This window comes from Saccoglossus kowalevskii, chromosome 1 (assembly GCF_978046115.1).
Source record: "Saccoglossus kowalevskii chromosome 1, keSacKowa6.1, whole genome shotgun sequence".
Lineage (NCBI taxonomy): Eukaryota > Metazoa > Hemichordata > Enteropneusta > Harrimaniidae > Saccoglossus > Saccoglossus kowalevskii.
The window spans coordinates 155,221-182,398 of NC_140641.1; the positions used below are offsets into that span (position 1 = coordinate 155,221).

At 38.0% G+C, this 27,178-nt stretch overlaps 1 protein-coding gene across 1 annotated transcript in view; it reads left to right on the forward strand.

The window, feature by feature from the left end:
* Positions 1-26,151, forward strand: part of LOC100368372 (phospholipid scramblase 1-like) — a 103,153-nt gene extending 77,002 nt beyond the window's left edge. The window contains exons 7-8 of the mRNA XM_085498211.1: positions 13,594-13,755; positions 26,068-26,151. Coding sequence (XP_085354337.1) covers positions 13,594-13,755; positions 26,068-26,130 — 225 coding nt within the window. The 3' untranslated portion in view covers positions 26,131-26,151. The remainder of the gene's footprint in view (positions 1-13,593; positions 13,756-26,067) is intronic.
* The last annotated feature ends 1,027 nt before the right edge of the window (positions 26,152-27,178 follow it).

Consider the following 27,178-nt stretch of genomic DNA (forward strand, 5'->3'; position numbering starts at 1 on the left):
GTCCCCCTAGTGAATTTATTAATAAAATTCAGAAAATGTTTGTCGACTTTTTCTGGCAAGGACGCCACTGGCTTCCCGCCGAGATAATCTATCTAGCGCCCTCACAATGTGGACAAGGACTTATACACTTACCTTCCAGAATTGCTTCGTTTCATTTGCAGTATATACAACACTACCTCTACTCCAATCTTAATCACCCTTGTTTCTACTTTACCAGCTACTTTCTTCGTCAAGCTAATAATCTGAAATATGATAAACAATTACTGATTACAAATGTACCAGTTTCTCTGGACAATATTCCAGTATACTACTGCGAGTTACTGAAAACATGGGCTTCTTTGAAAACATTACGAAAAGATCAGCCAACATCATACAATGCTGTCTGCCAGGAACCTCTCTTTCACAACAACTTAATACTACATCCAATACAACAAGTGCCACTTGTTCTTACTCATTTTTGTGAAGGTGGTATAACTAAAATTGGTGATCTCTTGTCGAACAACAAATGGCTAGACACAGAAAGCTTATATGGCAAAGTACCATGTTATTCTAAAAGGCTGCTTAAAATGGCACTAGACATCACACACCGGGCGATACCAGTAGGAATGAAAACAATTATCAACAATTACAGTAATGTTAGCACACAAGTCACTGAGTCATCTTATCATCTTGAGCTTCTTTATCGTGATGATGACAATAATATACTACTCAACTGCCCACTTTATAAGTTACAGAAAGGTTCCATCTACAAATTTATCATTTCTACAAATTACCTATTGAAACACACTACTTACCGTTACAACATATGGTCAGATGTACTCTCTCTGACAGATGAACATCGGCCAAATTACAACGACTGCTATATTTCACCTATTACCAAAAAGGAAGGCGACCTCCAGTGGCTGCTCTTACATGGTGCCTACCCCACTGGCAGCTTCCTACTGAAATCTGGTCTCCAAAATACTGATAATTGCCCATTCTGTAAACAAAAGGAGGATATAGCTCACATTTTTGTCGAGTGTCCACGGCTTACACCACTTTTTGATATTTTCAACACAATTATCTATAAATTACTTGATTGGCAAAATGTACCTCTTGCCTACTATGTTCTTGGTCCACCGAGGGGGAAAACCACCACTCAGTCACATCGCTTGTTGTGCTATTTACTTTCATCACTCAAAACAGCTATACATATAACCAGATACAACAAACTGAAAGATTCAGCTCAAGTCAGTGTGGTACAGTGCTTCTTTTCTCGCCTGAAATATAGAATAACGTGCGATTACAACTACCATCTACTTATGAAGACATTAGGCGTATTTGAACTACAGTGGTGTGTTAATGGTGCAGTGGCTACACTAGATGGGGACGCACTAAGAATTTCGGATGTCATCGACAATGGCTAGACTACTTATCACGTAACAAATCTACAGAAGATCAACGCAAAATAGACATTGGCAAAGGAACAATCGCAAAATTCAACTCGTTTATGTACCCGTTTAATTTCAACATATCATTATTTTTCGCACATTTCAGTCTCGCTTTATTCATTCGCATTTACCTTATATATACATTCGTTTATCAGTAACTTTCACAATTGTAATCGACATCACTTCACTCGTTAATTATTATTCGATTTAATATTAGTTTAATTGTTCCTTTCCCCTCACCTACGTGTGAGTTTTTAAACTGTAAATAATTGTTACTTTTAATACTTGAGTAATAAAAAAGAGAAATGTATGTATGTATGTATGTATGTATGTATGTATGTATGTCACTTTTTTTGTTCCACCGTTATCTCAAAAACCACTATTCAAATTTTGATGAAACTTGGTACATAGATGCTCTGGGCCAATGCACAGATTTGATTAGGTTTTGGTAAAAATCTATGCATATTAATTACCCAATTTGCATGATAATTAGCTAATTTTTAGCTGTTTCATGACTGTTCCACTGATATTTAAAGAACTAGTCATTGGATTTTGTACATAGATGCTTTGAGCTAATGCTCAGATTTGATTAGTTTTAGGTAAAAATCTGTGCATATTAATTAGCTAATTTGCATAATGATAAGTCTATTTTCAGCTTTTCTACTGATATCTCAAGTACTAATATCAGTACATAATAATTGCCTAATTTGCATAATTAATTAATTTTCAGCTTTTGATATCTCAAGTAGTAAGCATCACATTCCAATGAAACTTTGAACATAGATACTCTAGGACTATGCAGAGATCAATTGTTTTGGATTAAATATTTGTGCATATTAATCACTTAATTTGCATAATTAGTTGATTTTCAGTTCTTCCACTGATAATATCAAGTACGAATCATCACATTTCAATGAAACTTGGTACATAGATTCCCTAGCATATGCAGAGTCTAGGTCAGTTTTTGGGTGAATATTTGTGCATTAATGACCTAATTTGCATAATTAGTTAATTTTCAGCTTTTACACTGCTATATCAAGTATGAATCATCACATTTCAATGAGACACTGGACATAGATCCTGTAGGACTATGCTGAGACCTGATTTAGTTTTGGGGTAAATAATTATCTAATTTGCATAACTAACCAATTTTCAACTTTACTGATATCTCAAAAATACTAATCATCACTTCTCTATAACATTTGGTACATAAATGCTCTAAGAAAATAGACAGACCTTTTTCTAGCTGCCCTGGTTTGTACCCACCCACACTCACTCCGCTATCTTTAAAAAACTGTTCAAATATGCCACTGACTTCTTCCAGGTTGCATGTCTATCGGTGTCTTTTGATTTTTGACTCCCTTGTGCGAAGCACAAAAGGGGGTCTTTGCAGCTCTGTATGTCTGTAATTAAATGAGCATACACACGCTGGTACATCGCTCTCCTGGTAAATCGATTTTTCACCCTTTTATAGGTCAGTTGTCACACTTTATTTCATTGCACCACTTTTGTAAATACTTTCTCGTTTTTGTTGGTACATTTCTAGGTTGGTTTGGAAAAAATTGTTGCAGCCTCTCGTGCTAATGGCAGCGTAATTGTTTTCTTTAATTCACTTGAATCTGCCAAATCTGTGTCTGCATCTGGGTATGGAAATGAGAACACATTTATTACTGTACAACCACTTGTGAAACCCGCAACAAAAGTCACGCTATCTGGTGTACCCCCGTCTATACCCGACTACTTTTACAGTATGACAAAATAATAAGCAAAATAAATACAATTCCACTAGGCTGCAAACATCCTAATTTGAGACACGTTAAAAGTTTTGGTAGACAAGTATACATGCTGTGTGATCAGGATAAACTAGAAGGTGTGATTAATGTCGTTTTTGAGGAGCGTACTTATCGCATTTATTTGTCAATGGACGAAATTATTTGTTATAAATTTCACAAAAAAGGCCACACTCAACGTAACTGTAGCCAAATTATAACACCTGTACCTACACACGCAGTCGCTAACAATACAAACCCACAAACTGAAGTTCAAAACGATAACAAAAACACAAATCAAAACCCAAACCATAACGATAACACTCCCCCAAATGATATGCGAACCGATAATGTTACAGATAGTGAAAACAGCACAATCGATACCATACAAAATGTTAATATAAGTAAAGAAACAAATGTGAATGAAGCGATCGATGCAACGTCATCTGAACCAGCTCAAAACAAACAATCTGTCACGCTTACAGTCCTTTCTAATGCAAATGATGCCTCAAAATAAGTGTGTCAATGATAATACACCAACACCCACGCCAGTACTCATTCAAACAGATCTGCTTTCCACTGAAACAATTGACACAACCACTCACTCAACTGAATCTGAACCAGACTACCACTGGTGCGGCAGAGGTATGAACCCACTCCGCTTTTCCTCTCTCTTACGCTGCTGTCACTGCAGTGCCCATTGATGTCTTTGACAGGAAACAGACCTCAGGAGGAGAGTGCAGCTAATGTAGAAGTTTCTCTACTTCCACATGACTCTTTGCAGAAATTTCTAGACGAGTCCTACAACTCAAAATATCTTATGGAACAAACAAGCAATTTTTGTCGCTACTTATTTCCGCAACAACAATGACCTGCCTCCCAAGGAAAAGGTCTGCATCCAACGACTATCCTGCAGAATATTGGGATCACAAGAACACCAGTTGAAAACAAACGGAACAATGAAATCCTCGATAAAAAACATGGTCTTTCTACTACCTGTAGCAGAAGGTCAAAAAGAGATAAACAGTAAATTGTGTCATGACAACTATAATAATGGACTCTCCACTTATGATGTATCAATGGTCTATTTGTTGTTCTCATATTCATCCATATATGAGTCTTTATTAGTCCCCGTTTGGATGAAATCCGAAAACAGGGACTTATAATTCGGTCTCCGTCCGTGCGTCCATGTGTCCATGCGTTCGTCCGGCGTCATATCTCAGAATCCCTTGGACCGATTCCATTCATTCTTTGCATGTGCCTAGTACTTTATGTGGGACATATGCACATGCAGTGGTTTAGCGATTTGATTCAAAGTGGCCGGCTGGCAGCTATCTTGTTTTTTGAAAATGTTGTATTTTGACATGCTTGGTCAGTTTTCATTCAAACTTGGTACTTAGATTATACATGTTATGATACATGTCCATGATGATTTATTTCACAATTGGATTAAAGATGGCCAACTGGCAGCCATCTTGTTTTTTGAAAATGTTGTATTTTGGACATGCTTTGTCAGTTTTCATTCAAATTTAGTACATAGATCATACATGTTAGGATACATGTCCCAGACCGTTCCTGAGTCTGTCCATCCGTGTGTCCGTCCATCCGTGCGTCAGGCTGTCCAGAGTCATATTTCAGAATCCTGTGGACCGATTCCGTTCATTCTTTGCATGTCCCTAGTACCTTATGTGGGACATATGTACATGCAGAGGTTTAGCGACTCGATTCAAAATGGTCGACTGGCAGCCATCTTGTTTTTTGAAAATGTTGTATTTTGGACGTGCTTTGTCTGTTGTCATTCAAACTTGGTACATAGATTATACATGTTAGAATACATGACCATGACGATTTATTTTGCAATTGGATCAAAGATGGTCAACTGGCAGGCATCTTTTTTTTTTTTTATGCGGTATCTCGGATGTGCTCTGTCAGTTTTCATTCAAATTTGGCACATACATGTATTTTATACATGTTAAGATGCATGTCCATGACAACTTGTTTCAAAATCTGGTCAAGGATGGCCGATTGACAGCCATCTGACTTTTTGGCCTTACTACTATATTTCCACAATTTATGTACCATTTTCATTCGTATTTGGCACATACATCATACATATCATTGTGTTTCATACTCAGATCAAAGATGGCCGAATAACGGCTGTTTTTATTTTTGGCCATATTACTACTACACAGAACACGTGTTTTGATGTAAATAAACAATCTGGAACTCAAGTTTCAAGGACACGTCAGCGACAACCCCTCTGCTTTAATATGACGAGCACAAAGAGAACTTTCAAAAATTTAACAGGGACTTGTTATATTATTTACTTGCCTACATTGTGCTTATTTGTCACATTCATCAAATCAATTCTGGGGTTTTCACAGTTGAAATGAAACTCTGCTCTGCTACTAGTCTGTCAATTATGTTCACTATGGCAACAATGCTTTTTGGGTATAATCTGCACTGTTCATTCGTTGATATTATAAAATCAAACCTGCAGATTGCTTTTGCAGTCGATATTCAACAATTCTCTGTTATGTGCATGACAATTGTGCCAGCTATGTTCACCATAGCAACAACATCCAAGCTCTCTAGGTATTGTCTATTTTGTTCATGGTTTAATAATGTAAAACCATACCTGGAAGTTAATTCCATAGTTGATATTCAACTCTTTTGTGTTACATCAAAGTTTGTAACTTGTGTGGTAATTATCACGGTGGCAGCAATGTTTGTAGCAATTTTTAGCTCCCGTGAAACGGAGCTTATGTGGTACCGGTGTCTGTGACTCTGTGACTAAAATTTGTTCCACTGATAACTCAAGATCTACAATTTCAATTCAAATGAAATTTGGCACACAGCTAATATATGATGAGTAGATGTGCTGATCAGATATTGGTGCAATTCCATGCATATTAATTAGTCAATTAATTTATAACTTAGAGTCTTTAAAGTTTCTTAAAAAATATTTGGCTAGGGTGAGTAGCCTAATTTGCATATTGCAATAACTTATTCTGTCGCAAAAAAACACTGGTAATAATTCATTGGAAGGTCTGCAAATTTGCGAATTTTAGTATATAATGATTTATTATATCATGATGGATGTTATTTGTGCAGATACAGCAACTAAAAATATCAAATGTATGCGAGTATGGGGAGTACGCATGCGCAGTTACAAGAGTGACACGGCCATTTTTTCAGTTTGACGAAAAAGCAGTACCCTTTCCGATTTTCATGAACGCAAGTTCAATTTCACTTTGTGCGCCATATTCATCAATAAACAAAATCAAAGACAGATGCCGTACAACTTTCTGCCAATCTTGATTCATAAATGTGCTGATTACATGTACAGTGTTCTCCTCGGGCCTGCGTCGCTTAGACAATAGCCGCGTAACTTTCATTTCGCCCGCGATTCTGCAGTGTTCTCATCAGGTCTTTTAAAGATATCGGGTCCGATACTGTTCTTTCTTTCCATGATACTGTTTCCCTCAAGCTGGGTCGTTTCCAGGCCATTGTTTTGCAATGATGAATCAGAACAGAACAATTCGTGTGAACTGATCGATCCTAATTTATTATCTGGATACTCGTATTCACCTGCGGATACTTCGGCCTACTTTCAAGCATGAATATAGAAGTAAATCAACGATTTGTTTTCAGTATCGTTCCAGACTTTGCAAGAAATTTATATAATAATCACAGTGATCACTACTATTGGGTTCAAAAATTATTTATGATCAATTCAAAATATAGTGGCCATGGCTGTCGGTTCAATCCAGTACTGACCTTCACAGCTATTGCGACGCCATGAACAGAGAAAAGGAAAGCTGAATCCCCACGTCTACACTTACCGGTAATCCATGTATAAGGCAAACACCCAACAGCAACAGCAAGGAAGTTTGTCAGTTTTATTCAAGATATACATTTTCTATTTTACTCATTGAAGCTACACAATGTGACTGAAAGCACCAATGTGATCTAATTTGTAAACAATCTCTTTGCACACGACTACCAGTGTCTTCTCCTTGAGAATACAGTAATGTTTCACATTTGTTTTCGCATGGTTTCCATCTTACTCAAATAAAACAAAGCAGTTGATTTCTATTTTACTTAGTATTTATTCTTGTTTGATATTTTTAAACAAAAATGCACTCATTAAACAAATAGTAAATATGCGAGTTTTTTTGTTTTTGCCGAATAAGGACAAGGAAGACAAAATGGCGGTATTTTTGTGTAGGGTCGATCGCGATCTTCGGTTTGTATCAAAAGCACGTCTCACAAATGAAATATTTGTTTTTCGAGCGATAATTTGATAGCAAATAAACAAATTTCAATCGTTGGTGTATGTAAGGGCTGGATCACTTACTTTCAAGGGCTCAAAGTCTGGACGAACATTAAACTATGTTTTTATTTATCTGTTCTAGGTATGTTGTACATACTTTTTAGTTGTACTATTTTGATGATTTAATTTCAAGAATCTGTTGTTACTTTACATGTTCACGTAGGTTTAATTTAGCAGATTTTACTTGTTAGCGAAAATAGCAAAATTTGCCCATTGCGTCAGGAAGATCTATCCCGATTTGCTGCACTGAGGTTAATTGCGGTTTTTACTACTCCATCGCTAATGACACTATTTACCAAGAATTAAAAAAAACAAGTGAAATTAAGTCGCATTGGAAAAAAAAAAACCAATAAGAAAATCAAAGCAAATATTATTCAACTGCAGATGAGACAAACCCCGACCTCTAGAAATACCTCATTCATAGAGTGCCTCATTAGTGCCCTTTGTTTATGAGTATAGTGTCCTTGCATGTTTTTCAAAATGCCCATATCAAAATCATGTATTTCCATATACAGTATGTCATAGATTCTCAGACATCTTGATCAATTTTATTGATGAATTGACCTACATGCAATTACATTCACTTATTAGGCAAAGCCTATACCTTTATAATACATGCTCTGATCGCACGGGAGCTATTTACAGTTTAACTTTGATTTACATTACTCAATATTATATACCTAGGTATTGATTTCACAGTTAATTTTCAACTATTCTATGTTACATTTGAATGTGTAGCAAGTGTACAAGCTATTGTCACCATGACAACAACGTCGTTGTGTAACAAGTATATATGCTATGTTCACCATGCAAATAACTCTGTAATCTGAGCATTGCCAATGTCACTTGAATCTTTATAATATAAAATCAAACCTGAAGATTCCTACACCTGAGTGTGTAACAAGTAGGCTAGTTGTGGTCAACACAACAACAATGCTGGAAATCTCTAATTATCTAAATCACTTGTGTTTTAATATTCTGAAATAAAATCTGGGAATCATTTCCTCATTTGATACAAAACTACTATGTCTTTCCCATGGACGTGTTATCTGTCTGTTATTGTTATCTATGTTCAGGTATTGTCAGCATTGTTTATACTTTAAAATTGTAAAATTGAATCAAGAGATTGATCTCTCAGCAATATCCAGTTTGTTTATGTTACACCTGAGCTTGTAACACGTGTGTCTAAGCAATCGTGGTATTGTCTACATCACTCGTGCTGTAATAGCATAGAATCAAATCTACTTTCCATGCCAATGTGTATTGCTCCTGAATGTGTACAATTTATGTGTACATAATTTGGCAACCATGTTGGTGTCACATGGGTGTTGTTCTCATTGCTTTTTGTTTACTACTATAATCCTGTATCCGGTGAATGCTTTCTCACCTGACTTCAAACCATTATTTGCTATACATGGGTGTGTAACCAGTCACCCACCTGCATGGCTAAATCTGGCTACTATGTTAGGAATTTGTGGTTGTATTTATTTCATTAGATCAAATGTATCCAGAGTAACTTTCATCTATTTCACGCTAAACGCCATCAATTATTAAAGAGAGACAACTCAATTGTATCATAACTACATATTATGTATTATCCTTATGGCTAATTTTTCAGCTGTAACATGGAACATTCATAGGTGCAAAGACTCTCTAAAATGTTACCAAGTTCTTGAGTTCCTTGAGCGGAATCACTCCAGTAATTTCTTTTTTCTACAAAGACACACTATTTAGTCAGATGAACCACAATGGCAAATTGTTTGGAGGTCTCCAATGTTCTTCTCTCATGAGTCCTCAAATTCTGCTGGTGTTGCTATTTTTGTTAACCCTATTAAAAACATTAAAATTCTAAAGGTCTGCAATATCGTGCCTTGTCGTCTACTACACTTGTACACTTGTCTACTTCATGTGATCATCCATTTGATTGACACGTATGCGCCTGTGATTCAAACATGCCTTTCTCTTGAATGCAATGAACGTTTCTCTTTGAATTTTGTACCAAGATAGTATACCAAGAGATACATTTTTACCAACATTATTTTTGTGATTCAATTCAATATGGCCGGCTAATGCCCAATTTTCATGTAAAAGTGCTAAATCGTAATTTTTACATGTTCGGAGCTGTTTCTCAGAGATGACTAGGCCAATTTAGATCAAAGTTGGTATGATGATCATACATATTGGGTTATAGTTGCATGTCATATTTTTTCGGTGATTCAAACTAATATGGCTGACTGGTGACCATTTTGTTTTTCATGATACCCATGCCTACTTTCCCATGAATGCAATGAACATTTCTGTTTAAATTTTGTACAAAGATATCAATAGATACATCAACATGAACTTTATTTTTGTAATTTGATTCAATATGACTGCCCAATGTCCAATCCTCGTGTAAAAGCACTAAATCATAATTTTTTTACAAATTCATCTCCTATTAATGGTTTCAATCTAATCTCAATGACTTCATCAGCATCAAATTGATATGTCAGATCACAAAATTTTGTTTACATCCGTTTTTCGTTGATAAAAACAAGATCAAAATTAAGTACATAAATTCAAGACAGTATATATTTGAGTTACGTATGTTTACTTTGTGTAGTCTATAACTATACTCTTTTTCTGACTACACTATAGTTAAGTTCTCTACATAGTTTTTCAATTGTTGCTTTCTTAATGATATGACCTGATCATTTAGTTATTAATAATCAGAGTTCGAAATTAGGGGTGGTTATGCATCAAATGACCACTGCATGGCTTTAGGCTTTGGACCACCAAATTAAGTTATTATTGGTCGACCACAAACTCTTTAGCTTCACTGTTGACTTTGATAAATGGAGCTTATCAAATTACTGATTGTTCGTTATCGTTCGTATCAACTTTTTACTTTTTCAACTTCTTCTTAAAAACCATAAATCTGATTTCTTTGACACTAGATGTACAGTGTATATGTACTTTGGGTAGACCTCTTACATTTGTTCATTTTGTGTTGATGTCTTCAATTCTCTAAATTAGATGAATATTTTTGTAATTTTTGGTAAAAATTGATATTTTGGACTTCTTGTTGAAAACAGCAGCGCTTTAATATCATACAAATAAGTACCTCAGGTGGATCTATTTTCATTTTGTGATATCTTCAATGCGCTAATTGAAATGTGCATTGCTAACAGCTATCTCAGCTAAGAGCTACAGTAGGCTGCTTGTTTTATTCATGAGGTACTTCTGCTTCAGACAACTAAGCGATTGATGTACTTCGCTTCTGCATTGTCTACAAAACATATTGACATACAAATCACAGGTCAAATGAACCAAGCCACGAACTCCCTTTCAAATCAGCAAATCAAATACAAAGTAAAAAGCAATGAAAAAAGTTGCAGGAAAATCACTATTGAGCCAAATGGACCACAAGTTCACAATAAGTCAGATAGTGATTAAGTTTTGACCCACCAGTGTTGTGAGATTGTGGTCAACATGGACCACTGATAAAAAATGCTTTCATGTTACAACCTGAATTTGTCACATACATTTTCATAAATGGATAAGTTACTTGGGAGTAAAGCATAGCATTTTAGGTAACATTGTCAGTTGGTTGAATTTAGTGTATATTTTTCATCTGTCTTTCTCTGATGTTAGCGATTTCTATGGATTTTCCACTCGCATCTTACTTTTGACAATTCAGATGCCAACACTTTTGAAGGCATTTGTCTAAGTTTAGATTCGCTTCTCTCAACAGCGTCTCTCAGTCTTGTGTCGCTATTCCCACAAATTGGTCTTCATTAATTCTTTTTTCCATCTTTTCCATACCATTGCAAGTTTATCAGGTACTCTGTGTTTTATGATGTGAGTTGGCTGTGAAAAGTACTTCTTCCACTAACATTCTCCTTATGAGGGAATTTGACTATTTGGCCACCATACTTTTAAGATGTGATAACAGTTGTGTATGCGACATTTGTAGTCTGCTCTACACGTGTTCATGATAGCAACAGGCTTTTATGACAAAGATACAGCTATCTTTACAATAAAATATACTTAGTGTAAGGAAGTAATACTACCATTTTTTATAAAAAAAATTTTGTTTTGATGTCCACCACAGGGATTGTCATAATTAAATTTTTCATTTTTAGCTCCGCTGTCAACTTTGTCGAGTGGAGCTTATCATATGAGTGATTGTTCGTTGACATTCAGTGTCGTCTGTATTCCTTGTCAATATTTTACTTTTTTGACTTCTTCCTGAAAACTACAAGCTTTGATACTTAGTGTATATGGTGCATACCTTGGGTAGACCTCTCTTAGATTTGTTCTTTTCATGATGATATCTTCAATTCTCTAATTTTGGTGAATATTTTTGTAATTTTTGGTAAAAAGTGATATTTTCGACTTCTTGTTAAAAACCACAAGTGCAATTGCTTTGATAATATACATATAGGTATAACATGTGGACCTCTATCAGATTTGTTTATTTTGTAATGATATCTTCAATTCTCTAATTTTGGTGAATATTTTTGTAATTTTTGGTAAAAAGTGATATTTTCGACTTCTTGTTAAAAACTACAATTCCAATTGCTTTGATATTGTACGTATAGGTACTAGATGTGGACCTCTCTCAGATTTGTTCATTTCATGATGATATCTTCAATTCCCTAATTTTAGTGAATATTTTCGTCATTTTTGGTAAAAAGTGATATTTTCGATTCCTTGTTAAAAATCGCAAGTCCAATTGCTTTGATACTACATATATAGGTATTACATGTGGACCTCTCTCAGATTCGTTCATTTCATGGTGATATCTTCAATTATCTAATTTTGATGAATATTTTTGTCATTTTTGGTAAAAAGTGATATTGAAAACAGCAAGTCTGATTGCTTCGATACTACACATATTGTTCATTTTTAGCTCTGCTGTCATCGAAGATGACCCAGCGGAGCTTTTGGTATGGGGGTCCCGCGTGAAGTTTTCCTCTAAACGACTTCTTCTTCAAAAGTACTAGACCAATTACATTCATTTTTGTACCAAAAGGTACTTGGGGTGGTCCTCTGTCAGATTTGTGTCAAAATATGCAAATTTGGATTTTTAGTGAATATTTTTGTCATTTTTGGTAAAAAAATTTAATTTTTTCGACAACTAGTCCTAAATCGTAAGTCCAATTGCATTTATATTTGCAGCAAGGATATGTGGGTGGTCCTCTGTCAGATTTGTTAAATTTGTCTCAAAATATGCAAATTTTTTCGACAACTAGTCCTAAACCGTAAGTCCAAATGCTTTCATATTTCCAGCAATGATACGTGGGGTGGTCCTATGTCAGATTTGTTAAATTTGTGTCAAAATATGCAAATTTGGATTTTTAGTGAATATTTTTGTTATTTTTGGTAAAAATTTTTATTTTTGACAACTACCGGTAATTGCAACTGTAACTCAAGTGCAATGCTCCCTAAATGACTGACTATAAATATTACAACCACAATGCCACTTTACTGATTCTTGTTCCATGATAATGAAGACAGCGGTGCTATTTTGACCGTCAGGTCGCTTGTTTAATGCAATGTGCATTGAAAAGCGGAGCTATCTCAGCCGACAGGCTACTTGTTTGTTCATACCAAAAGAAAAAATGAGAATTAAACAAAACTTTGGATTTAGGCAGCTGCATAGATATTTAACTAACACTGAACTACCGGTAGACTCAAATGAAAGAAATTCTCTCACTCCTGATCAATGTCATTGTACATGTATGTCATTGGTTTTTCCGAAACTTATCCCTCCAGCTTATAAACTTATAGTTTACCAATTTAGTCACTTAGAGAAAATCTTGTGCATGCTTAACACAACTAGATTGTACATGTGTATATTCTGAATTCTCATTCGTTATTCAATATAAATTTATAAGTTATGCTATGTTTTAATTGTTTTACTTTTAAATTATTAGAGTTGTACTAAACACTGTAGTGTAAATCATGAGAATATTGTTTTGACATATACTGTAAATAAACTATTTTTTCTTGAGTACTGAAACTTGTTTATAAATATTTGTTAATGAAACACAGTTAAAATTGGATTTTGTAGGTTTTGTCAACTGATGGTGCCACTCAGGTTGGTAAGATATCTAAACAATGGTCTGGAATGGTCAAGGAAATGTTCACTGATGCTGATAACTTTGGTATTACATTCCCAATGGACTTAGATGTGAACATGAAAGCTGTCATGTTAGGAGCTTGCTTTTTGATTGTGAGTTACTTAATTTATTTTATTACCTTATCCGTATCATCACAAGAAATTAGGAAAAACTGTCTGCCGTTTTTTCTTGTGGTTACAATTACTCAAATCAGTTTTTAGCTCCTGTCGACAAAGTCGACACAACGGAGCTGTTCGTATTACTGATTGTCCATCGTCGTCATCAACTTTACAATTACATTTTCAACTTCAAAACCACAAGTCAGAATGTTTTCAAATTGGATGGTTCTTTCTCAGATTTGTATATTTCATGTCAAAATCTCAAATTTGCTTTTTTTGTTGAATATCTTGTCATTTTTGGTAAAAAGTTATATTTTCGACTTCTTGTTAAAAAATGTAAGTCCGATTGCTTTGATATTGCATATATAGGTAATACATGTGGACCTCTCACAGATTTGTTCATTTTGTGATGATATCTTTAATTCTCTAAGTTTGGTGAATATTTTTGTCATTTTTGGTAAATGTGATATTTTCGACTTCTTGTTAAAAACCAAAAGTCAAATTGTATTTTATATTTAGTCCCCGTTCGGACGCAGTCCGAAAACGGGGACTTATGTTTTGCCCTGTGTGCGTCCGTCCGTCCGTGCGTCCGTCCGTGATCACCTGTATCTCGAACATGCATGGGCCGATTAAGTTCAAACTTCACTCATACATCACACATTATATGGGACATATGCACATGCATTTTTTTCATGATCCGATTAACGATAGCCGAATAGCGGCCATTTTAAGGCCGAAAATGCATCAAAATCGCACATTTTCACCATTCCGGACCCGGATCTCAGTTATGCATGGACGGATTTTGTTCATATTTGGTACATACATTAAACATAATAGGACCTTGATGCACGTCATTTTTTTTTTGAATCGGGTTCGAAATGGCCGACTGGTGGCCATTTTGTTTTAAAGAATTCAGTTCTGGATCCGTATCCGAGACATGTCTGGATTGATCAAGTTCAAACTTCACACACACAAGGTACATCCTGTCACAAATATGTATGTGCATTTTTTTCATGATCCGATTAACGATAGCCGAATAGCGGCCATTTTAAGGCCGAAAATGCATCAAAATCGCACATTTTCACCATTCCGGACCCGGATCTCAGTTATGCATGGACGGATTTTGTTCATATTTGGTACATACATTAAACATAATAGGACCTTGATGCACGTCATTTTTTTTTTGAATCGGGTTCGAAATGGCCGACTGGTGGCCATTTTGTTTTAAAGAATTCAGTTCTGGATCCGTATCTGAGACATGCTTGGATTGATCGAGTTCAAATTTCACACACACAAGGTACATCATGTCACAAATATGTATGTGCATTTGTTTCATGATCTCATTAACGATAGCCAAATGGCGGCCGCTTTAAGGCCGAAAATGCATTGAAATCGCACATTTTCACCATTCCGGACCCGGATCTCAGTTATGCATGGACGGATTTCATTCAAATTTGGTACATACATTAAACATAATAGGACCTTGATGCACGTCATTTTTTTTTTCGGATCAAGTTCGAAATAGCCGACTGGCGGCCATTTTGTTTTAAAGAATTCAGTTCTGGATCCGTATCCGAGACATGTCTGGATTGATCAAGTTCAAACTTCACACACACAAGGTACATCCTGTCACAAATATGTATGTGCATTTGTTTCATGATCTCATTAACGATAGCCAAATGGCGGCCGCTTTAAGGCCGAAAATGCATTGAAATCGCACATTTTCACCATTCCGGACCCGGATCTCAGTTATGCATGGACGGATTTCATTCAAATTTGGTACATACATTAAACATAATAGGACCTTGATGCACGTCATTTTTTTTTTCGGATCAAGTTCGAAATAGCCGACTGGCGGCCATTTTGTTTTAAAGAATTCAGTTCTGGATCCGTATCCGAGACATGTCTGGATTGATCAAGTTCAAACTTCACACACACAAGGTACATCCTGTCACAAATATGTATGTGCATTTGTTTCATGATCTCATTAACGATAGCCAAATGGCGGCCGCTTTAAGGCCGAAAATGCATTGAAATCGCACATTTTCACCATTCCGGACCCGTATCTCAGTTATGCATGGATGGATTTTGTTCAAATTTGGTACATACATTAAACATAATAGGACCTTGATGCACGTCTTTTTTTTTTTTTCGGATCAAGTTCGAAATGGCCGACTTGCGGCCATTTTGTTAAAGAATTCAGTTCTGGATCCGTATCCAAGACATGTCTGGATTGATCAAGTTCAAACTTCACACACACATGGTACATCATGTCACAAATAGATATGTGCATTTGTTTCATGATCTGCTTAACAATAGCGGAATGATGGCCATTTTAAGGCCGAAAATGCATCAAAATCACGTATTTTCACAATTCCAGAATCGGATCTCAGTCATGCATGGATGGATTTTGTTCAGATTTAGCACAATGTGTTGTACATATGCAGGTGCATTTCGGTCATGATCTGCTTTGAATGTATATGTCACTCAAATATGAACGGAACGGGGACGTGTCATTGACAATGACTTGTACATATATAGATTGAAAACCGTAAGTCAGATTGCTTTGCTATTATATATATAGGTACTACAAGTAGACCTCTCTCAGATTTTTTCATTTGATGATGATATCTTCAATTATCTAATTTTGATAAATATTTTTGTCATTTTTGGTAAAAAGTGATATTTTCGTTCAAGTCCAATTGCTTTGATACTATACATAATGTTCATTTTCTAATGATATCTTCTGTTCTTTATAATTGAAATGTGCCTCAGCTGACAGGCTGCTTGTTATCTATTTCTTGCAAACTTGAATATTAACCAGTTTGAGACTATAGTACATGTTTTATGTATATTTTTCAAAATGTTCATTAAATTTTACTTAAATTGTCTTCTTTTTGTGGTTCTTTAGATAGATAATCTTGATTTAAACTTGATAACTCCAGTACTTATTTTTATGGGGGGTAAAGTGTAACATAACAATTAATTATTCTGATACTATTTGTGAAATGAAGTACTTTTTGACTCCCGTGTGGTGAAGCACAAAATGGGAGTCTTTGCAGTTAGTGTGTCTGTCTGTGTGTCCGTGTGTGTGTCTGTTCCATTGATATCTCAAGAACCAATGTTCGGATTTCAATGAAACTTGGTATATAGCTTGTCTGGGATAATTCGCAGAATTGATTAGTTTTTGGTTGACATTCATGCATATTAATGAGCTCATCTGCATAATAATTTATGAATTTTAAGCTATTTCAGTTATATCTCAAGAAGCATTAAAACGATTTTTATGTAACTTGGTAAAAATGTTACTAATGATTGGCTGCTGCAATTCATTGTTTTATTTTACATTTTAATTAAAATTTAGCATTTTTTATGTATTTTTTTATTATTATTTTTTTTTATCTGCCTAATTGCATGAATACAACTAAAAGGAATTGGTGAGTGGACTAATTTGCATAATGATGCGCATGCGTATTCTATTTTTTATGACCAGCAATTTATGATGGTATCAGCCATTTTGTTATTTCCAGTGTGTTGTACAAAAATGAATCAAACGCCCGGGAGATGACATGTATCAGTTTACAATAATAATAATAATAATAATAATAACTTTATTGCATCCTTAGAAGTACAAATGTTCTATTGGTTTACAGCAATAAATATATAAGTGATTAAAATAATATCAAAGTATGATAACGTAAAAAAATCAAGGTATTATATCCAAAGAAAGCTCTTAAAATGAATGATTTATGTAAAAATTCCCCTAAAAGTTTTATTATATTTCTGTCATTACTTTTCATTAAATATGTGAATTTTTGCAGGTTGGTAATGATTTCTTTGGGGAATAAAATATTGGAAATAAAATCATTTCTATCTGTTTGATATCGTGGGCAAACTAAAAGAAAGTGTAATTCGTCTTCGACTTCCTGTAATGGGCATTGTTTACAAATTCTATTTTCTAATGGTTTTTTTTTCAATGGCTATTGTAATTTATTTTAAATTTAATGTATGATCCCCATTTTGTTTTTTCATTTGTCATATTCTTTTCCAGTATGTTATGTATTGTTGTTTAATAGTGCTGCTAATTTCCTTAATATTTTGATGTGATAGCTGTGATGTTTTAGAGAGGTCTGCATCTTTCAAGATGTTTTTGACTGATGTTTCCCATTGTGCTTTTGACAAAGTCTGATCGCTTAACGCTATCTTTGTATAATTATTTTGTGACTTGTCTGTGACACAGGACCAGAACTTAATCATATTGATTTTCACTTCAGTTATCAATGGAAATGCTCCAATTTCACCCCGACATGCACTATTCACTGTGTATTTATTAAGCCCAAGTAGTTGTTTAATGAATTTTAGATGCACTTTTTCTGTTATAGTTTTGTCCCAGTTATTGTTACTCATACATTGTATTTTCCATTCCCCAAATTTCAGATCCATACAGTAAAATTGGTTTGATAGATATATTAAACAGATGGATGTACGTTTTACAGTCTATTTCTTTTGGTAAAGACTACTTTAGTGCATACATGGCTTTGATTGCTTTATCTGCTAGGTTGTCTCTAGCTTCTGTAAATTTACCATTTGACTGAAAGATTATTCAAGATAAATATGAGTTGACACAGCAAAGTTTTTCATTTTGAAATTTTTGAATTTCATTTTGTATTTTTCATTTCTTTGTAGTGTTGCCCTTCTGAATACAAGAATTTTAGTTTTCACAAGATTTACTTTGATTTTCCATTTTTGGCAATAATCTTGTAGTTTATTAAATGCATTTTGTAGGCCCTTTTCTGTTATTGAAAATAGCACCAGATCATCGCGTGCGCGCATGCTCTGCATGCTCTGAACATATGCTAGGTTTTGATTAGTTTTTGGTAATAATCCGTGGATACTAATTACCTAATTTGCATAATGATTCGTCAATTTTCGGTTTTTCCACTGATATCTCAAGTACTAATCATCACATTTCAATGAAACTTGGTACATAGATGTCATATGACACTGCACAGACCTGATAGTTTTTATGGTAATATCAGTACATATAATTACCTAATTTCCATAATTAATTTTCAGCTTTTGATATTAGTGTGTGGCTGTGGGAATTCAGTTCGAATAAATCGCCACGTTTAATAAATCTCCACAGAACATACAGCAGACTCAAGTGATCGAGTTCAAAAGAAAGTCGTAATGACTTCTTTATTCATGGGTAGAATGCTGATTACAGCAGTAATTACCAGTAATTACAGCAGTAGTACAAACTTCAGTATTAAAACTGTGAATGCCCTTGATGAGGGACAAATAGGTGAATAACTTGAATAACTATGAACTAAATTCAAATGTTAACTCCATTGATGACCGCCATATCCATCGAGAGTAGGAATCATATGTAACACTTGCATAATATTTAGCATGTTTGAGGTCGATTCCATTGCTCATAGGGGGTAACTCTTAATATACGAACACATGTAAACGATCTAACAGTGAAATAATAGGGTAATTTCCTCAGTTAATAGGGAAATATGAATAAACTAGAATAATCTAAACTGTTTATAAAGATAACACTAGATAAATAAATCTATCTAAATGTAAAAATGTATTGATACATATTCTTATGCATTTAACTAGCTAACAAACAAACACAATGGCCCAATGGTGGAGGTACAGATATTTTTCTCGGCCTCCCCCGCTGATCGGAGGGCATCCTCACAGTCTGTTTTTTCAGGCGGTGTTTTACCCGATTTTACCGGCTGCAGCGAGGCTGTGCTCTTGGAGGTTTTCCTCCTATGGGACCCGTTGAGGGTCAACAAAGGGACGCACAGCTCACGGCGCCTCCGAGTTGTGGGCTTTGGGCAAAGGACTGTCAGGGCAATTGCGTCCCTGGCAGGCCGGGTAGATCAGACACAGTCGGAGCCAGCTGTCTCCACTGTGTCCCCCTCGGTGGGCAAGCAAGAAGAGACACAAAAGCATGTTTGCATTCAAACACGTCTCTTCCGGGGAACCCCCGTTCCCAGTCACCGCTCTCCCACTATTTTGGGGGGAGGCCGAGGCTCAGGCTAATTGCACCGGACCTCCTCTGGATCCTCGGGCACTGAATGCCAACGGGGTGCTGGCAGCCAAGCCTCCGATCTCGGGGCAGGGCTTTCAGGGCAGGGCACACGTTGACCCCCCCACTTTCAGCCAGCTAGGGTTCGTCACACGGTAACGGTACAACGGTAATGAATTTATCCTTGTGTCCGGTCTCCGCTGTTGGTTTTGACTCCATTCTTACCGATCCACGGGCGTCCCCAGAGGAAACCGATCCTGTCATGAGACGCACAGTCGAACAACGCTCCCTCTCACATATTTAAAGTGAAAGAGGACGCAGTTCGCTCGCGTTGGATACAGTCGGTACTCCGGGCGGTCCCTCAGAGTCTTCCATCTGTATGACTGGGTGAGCCACGCTTTTGGGGTGAGGTGGAGTATCATTGATCCCAGTGATACGATGTAGATACCCCCACCCTTGACCCTAAAGCGACCACCTAAGGTTGCTTCAATGCTTATGGGATCAAGGGCGTCGGGATTCCAAGCAACCCCGTCGGCACGTCTCCCCCTGTCCGTCTGAGTGCGGAGTGGGGCGCAGAGCACGCAAACGGTGTTGAGGGGCGGCGTTGGTCAGCCGCGGAGGATGTAATGCTTAAGGCCCCTGGGAAGGGATAACATTAGGCAAAACTTCCCACTGGACCAAACGCTACCCGGTCGATATGGTTTTGGGATCAGACCTCATAGCGTAGGATGAGACCAAAATGCCCTCAACCGGATTCCAAGGCTCCTTCCCCAGACTCCGCTACCACGAATTTGGCAAACCGAGCAAAGGGGGATGGATATCCGTGTTCCATGGGTGTCTTTGCCAATTGAAGACGACCCATCCAGCCCTGGGGGCAGAGTTGCTTGAGCACATTATTATGGGTGCCCAGGACTCTGGAGACCTTGGAGGCAGAACGCACCAGCCTCCTAGACCAGGCGACACTTTTACTGGTGGGCCACCGCACATCTACATGCGACACCCCCGAGTGTCGCCTGGCTCTCTTGGCTGGGGCCACTACTGTGCTACGAGATGCGGTCTTAGACGCACGTGTTTTCGCCGACAAGCTGAGCCAGGGTACGTTCCCACCTCAGTGACGCACACTGGACATCCTTCACCCTCTTTGTTCAGGGAATGGTGTTCACTACATCTGATTAAAATCTGATGTAGTGTACGGGCTTTAATTATTTTAGCTATAAACTTATTTTAATTTTATTTTTTATTATATTTGTTATTAATGCCTTTCTATTTTACTTTGATTTTGATTTTGTGATTTTTTAAAAACGCCTATGTAAGTCCTTTCAAATCTCGCGTAAGTAACAGCCAATCACAGCCCCCCTTTTATACAGGCTGTCGGCTGCTTACTTTTCAGTGTATACAGGCAATCTTTCTGTACATTATATTTTGCCCACTTGAATAAAGCATTAATAGAAAATTGCTAGTATATTTTTATTTACAAAAGAAATTCTACTGCATTTTACAATTTTTGTCATTACATTGAATATTTCCAGATACATCTTCGCCAGCCAAGGTTTGCTCATTCAGTCATCACTTCAATTTTACATAAAACACTGAGCATAATTATCTAGAATGGAAGCAAAAAAATAAGTAAATCGTAATGATGAGAACACTGTAAACAGCTATAGTAAACAATGCAAACTGATTTTAAATTGTATAACGGTCACCGGCCCACGGCATCGACGCAGAAAATTGGAGCAAAAAATATTTCCTGATCGATGTGTTCCAAATAAAAAATATTTTATTCCAGTCCAAATCAGCTCAATTACTTTAATAAAGAGTTATTGTATAATGTACAAAATGTTGATACAGTTTGATGAATATTTACAACTACGGCTTCAATACCGTAGACGATTTTGGCCTGATCGTCAACAAAACACCACCCGTCTTCAGGGCAAGCAACTGGAAAAAGACACCGGTGTTCGGTCGAACCGGTGAAAATAAAATTGTCACTCAGAATAACTAGACAAAATAACGATCTAAACTCGAACCATTCGAGACACAATATTAAAACACATTAACATAAAAATAACTTTCGTTGCATTTGACAATGATAAACTTACCGAAAAGCCGTGTTATTCTCGGTCGCTAACGTTGGTATAATCGGCCATTTTATTTGAGTGTATTTGCGACCTGACTCTGCCCGGTGACGTCATCATGTGCGCTATAGAAGGAGGTCTGTGATTCGTTGACTAAAATCTTCGATAGTGGATAGTGGGAACAGGCACGAGTTCAGTGAGTGGCCAGGTCACAACTTAGTGACTACTTCAGGCCTTGGGGAACTCACCTCATGGGGGAAGGGAGCACCCCCCCTCGCAATTGCCGAACACATGGCCACATATCCCTGTCATACACAGATTGCGCCGGTGTAGTCGGGTTTGGAGACAGCGGGTGACCGATCCCTGGACCTTTCCAGGTGGTGACATCCTGTTAAGGGATACCGCTGAAATCTCCATTTCCCCCCGTCAGTGTCTCCCCTGTTGGGCACTGCCAGGGGACTCAATCAGACCGGAAGTAGCAGTTTGCTGGGAAAAGGCGCCAGGGTACATCAGCTGGAACTAAGTCCAGGCTTTACCCAAATAAGTTCGTAGTACCAAATCTACAAGTGCCGGGCGCCTAGTTCTGGACCTAGGCAGACTGAATCAGTACGTGCTCCTCGATTGGTTCCACATGGAGACACCATTCAGGGTTCTCCTCTCCATCCACTAGACTTAAGCGGGGCCTACCGGCACATACCAATGCACCTAGCGAGTTGCCATCTCCTTCGAATTGCCCAGCTGGGTCAAGTATTCAAATTTTGGGTGCAAAGCTTGGCTTATCGAGTGTGTTGCTTAGCGCTAAGCAGCCTAGCCAAATGCCTAGTCAGCGTTCTCTCAGTGTCCCTCCGAGAACTAATACAGATCATCGGAATGATGACCTCAGTTCAAAGGGTTGCTCCCCAGGCTGCACTACGCAGCCGCCCGGTATAACACTTGTTATAACGCCGAGCTCTCCTATGGGAACTAGATAGGCGGGTTTCGTTCTCGGACCAAGTGAAGGAAGCCCTGCCCTAGTGGTCGTCACTGGCCAACCTCGGACAGGGGTGCCCCTTGGACCCGCTCGCCGCAGGTATGACTCCGCATTAGTTTCGGGACTACCATATCAACCGGCTCGAACTGAGAACAGCGTACTTAGCACTACCACGCTTTCTACCCGTAGTTCAAGACCACAGAGTCCTGCTCCGCACAGGCAACGCAGCGGTGGTCTCTTCAAGAAGGAAGGGGGACGCCTTCCCCATCGTGCCTCCTTTGGTGCCTGGAATACAATGTGGAGCTAACCGCACACCACCTTCCAGGGGTAAGGAACAGTCTGGCAAGGCCCTTTCAGGACTGCTCCGTCTCCGGAACACGGAGTGGCTGATACCCCAGTGGGTAGCCTCCAGGCTGTTTCGGGTGTGGGACGGTCCAAGGTTGGACCGGTTTGCTGCACCCTGGAACGCCAAGCTCCCGACGTACGTAACACTCCTGCTGACTCCAGGAGCCTGGGCCAGGGTCACTTTGCTAACCCCGTGGACCCACTTAGTTGTGTACGCCTTTCCTTCCTTCCTGTTCACCGGGCACCGCAGAAAACTTCGACAGGTGCACACCCGCATATTATCATAGGTTGCACGCAATTGGCCAAGCAAGGCCTAGTTTCCACTTCTGTTGGAAATGCTAGTCGAAACATCAGCAGTGCTTCTGGACTTACTGGACCTGCCGTCCCAACCAGACGGCGCACTACTAACGAGCCCAGCAGGTATCACTTACACGCATAGAAGCTCTCAGTAGACCCGCACATACGAAAGCCTTATCTGAGCGGGCTGCCAACGTCCTGGCCAGGGCGAACAGGGATTCCACCAACATTTCTACATTTCTAGGCTGCAAGCATACACTGATTGGTGTAGCGGAAGGGAGATTGATCCATACCATCCCTCTATTGGCCAGGTAGCAGGCTCCTTCGTCCACCTGTTTGACGAAGTGAGTTTGTCCTACGCAGCGATCGTTGGCTACAGGTCGGTCTTGTCCCCCACCACTCAAAACATACGAGAACAAGACTAGCCGATTGTCCTATTATTAGGAGACTATTTACTGTTTTCCGGACGCCAAGACCCCATACAAGGCAGACGCCCAACTGGGACTCGTCGGCTCTGTTGTCTGCTCTGAGCAGCCCGCTCTTTGAGCCTCTCCAATCAGCACCACTCAAATTTTTGACGTGGAAAATAGTCTTCCTACTGGCCCTCGCCTCAGGTAGGCGTCAACCAGAGCTGAGGGCATTGTCCTTCTCGGATGATGTACCGCCGTTATGGACAATCAAATTGTGCTAAAGACACGAATCGGGTTTCTCGCCTAGAACCAAATCCCAGGACACGATCCTCACCCGATCGTCATCCCCCGGCTGTCAAATTTTGTCTGCCCGGAGGATCAGGAGGAATTGCTTCTCTACCCGGTTCGAGCACGGAGTTGCCACCAAACCGTACTAAGGATTTGGAACGGGGTGCCAGGCACATATCTTTGTGTTTTGGCCCAGGCAGGCAGGATAGGCCGGCCTCCCCAACTTCCATAACCAGGTGGTTTACTGCGACTGTATTAGAGGTCTATAATACTTTAAATTCCTCGACACAGAGCTTGCAGAGACACCAAGTACGAGCGCATGAGGTCTGTGTAATTGCTAACTCGCTAGTGCTAGCGTCAGCCCCCCCTCAAGCACACATGGAGAGCAGGCTTCTGGAGAACGCAGAAAGTCTTTATCACCAACCACCTAAGAGACATCGAATCCATTGAAAAGGGTCTCTCTAGGTCGGGTCCCGTCTAGTCACACAATGAATATAATAGGGCAGTTTATATTTGTCTCAGTGAATCATTAATTTTTGACATACACCTGTACAAAATACTTGGACAAAAGCCAGCTAAGATTTTCTGTTATCTTGCATGTTTTATGAATCTATTCACGTCTAAATGCAGCACTTTTTTTCTGTGATGGGGCATTTGTTTTTATACTAAAATATCTGAATTACTTTGAATAAAGCTGGAAATTATGTCCCTTAAAATAATTAAACAAATTCGGTAGACTGATTCCCCACTGATGGTTCAACCCCAAAACTTGTTTGTATTCAAAATTAATTATGACAATGCATATTTATATTGAAACAAACTATGATAAAGGAAATAATAGTATATAACAAAGGGCAAGGTCACCAGAGTTCAACTATGTTTAGAAACTTTCATGCAATTCATATTATATTGAGAGTAATACACCCGGTGGGTTCACTCTATATGCTGTTACTACCCCATGTGCATTCCAAATTTAGCGGGAAAGCGGGGTGTTTTTCACCTTCCAGAGCGGGCCCGCGCGAGAGGCAAATAGGCCCCCTTTAAAATGCTAATGTCTGCAATAGACCCGCAGAAATAAACTCACAGTGTTGCTGCGCCCGCTGTAGGCCCTCTCTTGAAACAACCACTCTCATACACGGCCCTAGGTCCCGAATTGGCGGACCCATAGCCCCGACTAGGCTGCAAACGTCCGCCTCAACTTTCCCACTGGGACTTACCCACCACTTCCAACACGAGCATACGGAGAAGGCTTATTGTAATCGAAGAAACGAAACGAAACAGGATATGCTCAATATTTCCAAAATATTTGTCGAAAATAATAATATTTAATATGTACATGGCCCGTTTCGCTAATTACAGATAATCACAAATCTGTAATTAGCAAAACAAGGTTCTTACACATACGAAATTTACAACTGTCGGTGGAAACTTGACCAGTATATTTAGCTTTCATTAGTGTATACAATAACATACATAGTAACTTGTTTGAGCTGATCACAAAAAATGGCAGAGAATGCTCGCAATATGGGGTAAGATGTTCTCAATATGTGTCTGAAATAGGGGGTGTTTTTTTTCTTCAATATGTCTGCTTTAGGGGGTACTAAATTTACATTGCGTCCGCAATAGGGGGTATGGTTTGCCAATGTGCTGCCAACCCTAGGGGCCTATTATTTTTTTTAGCAAGAACGCACATGGTGTAAGGTTTTAATATAGAGTGACCCCCCGGGGTAATACAGTACATGTAGTATTATTCAAGGAAGAGACTTATAATTGCCGCCAATATAATCTTTTCATTCTGAATTCACATTTCCAGAAAACTAGCATTTCCAGTGATTTTTGTTGTGTTAATTACTCTTTTTATTATTTTTCTTTCAGGATTTCATGTTCTTTGAGAAGAGTGGTAACAAAGATGACCAGAGAGGTGTTGGCATGTTCTAAATATGCAATACATTCCAAAAATCTAAATATTGTTAATGGTGTATTAATTTTTTATTTTAAATATTATAATTATAAATATCTGTTCTTGTATATATTTTTATCTCAATTTGATACATGTTGTTATCATTCGGTCACTTGTTAACATTGCCAGTCTGACATGTTGTAACCATCCAGTCACTTGTTAACATTGCTAGTTTGACATGTTGTAACCATTCAGTCACTTGTTAACATTGCTAGTTTGACATGTTGTAACCATCCAGTCACTTGTTAACATTGCTAGTCTTACATGTTGTGACTATCCAGTCACTTGTTAACATTGCTAGTCTGACATATTGTAACCATCCAGTCACTTGTTAACATTGCTAGTTTGACATGTTATAACAATCTAGTCACTTGTTAACAGTGCTAGTCTTACATGTTGTGACGATCTAATCACTTGTTAACTTTGCTAGTTTTACATGTTGTTACCATCTAGTCACTTGTTAACATTGCTAGTCTGACATGTTGTAACCATTCAGTCACTTGTTAACATTGCTAGTCTGACATGTTGTGACTATCCAGTCACTTGTTAACATTGCTAGTCTGACATATTGTAACCATCCAGTCACTTGTTAACATTGCTAGTTTGACATGTTGTAACCATCTAGTCACTTGTTAACAGTGCTAGTCTTACATGTTGTGACCATCTAATCACTTGTTAACTTTGCTAGTTTTACATGTTGTTACCATCTAGTCACTTATTAACATTGCTAGTCTGACATGTTATAACCATTCAGTCACTTGTTAACAGTGCTAGTCTTACATGTTGTGACCATCTAATCACTTGTTAACTTTGCTAGTTTTACATGTTGTTACCATCCAGTCACTTGTTAACATTGCTAGTCTTACATGTTGTGACTATCCAGTCACTTGTTAACATTGCTAGTCTGACATGTTGTGACTATCCAGTCACTTGTTAACATTGCTAGTTTGACATGTTGTAACCATTCAGTCACTTGTTAACATTGCTAGTTTGACATGTTGTGACTATCCAGTCACTTGTTAACAT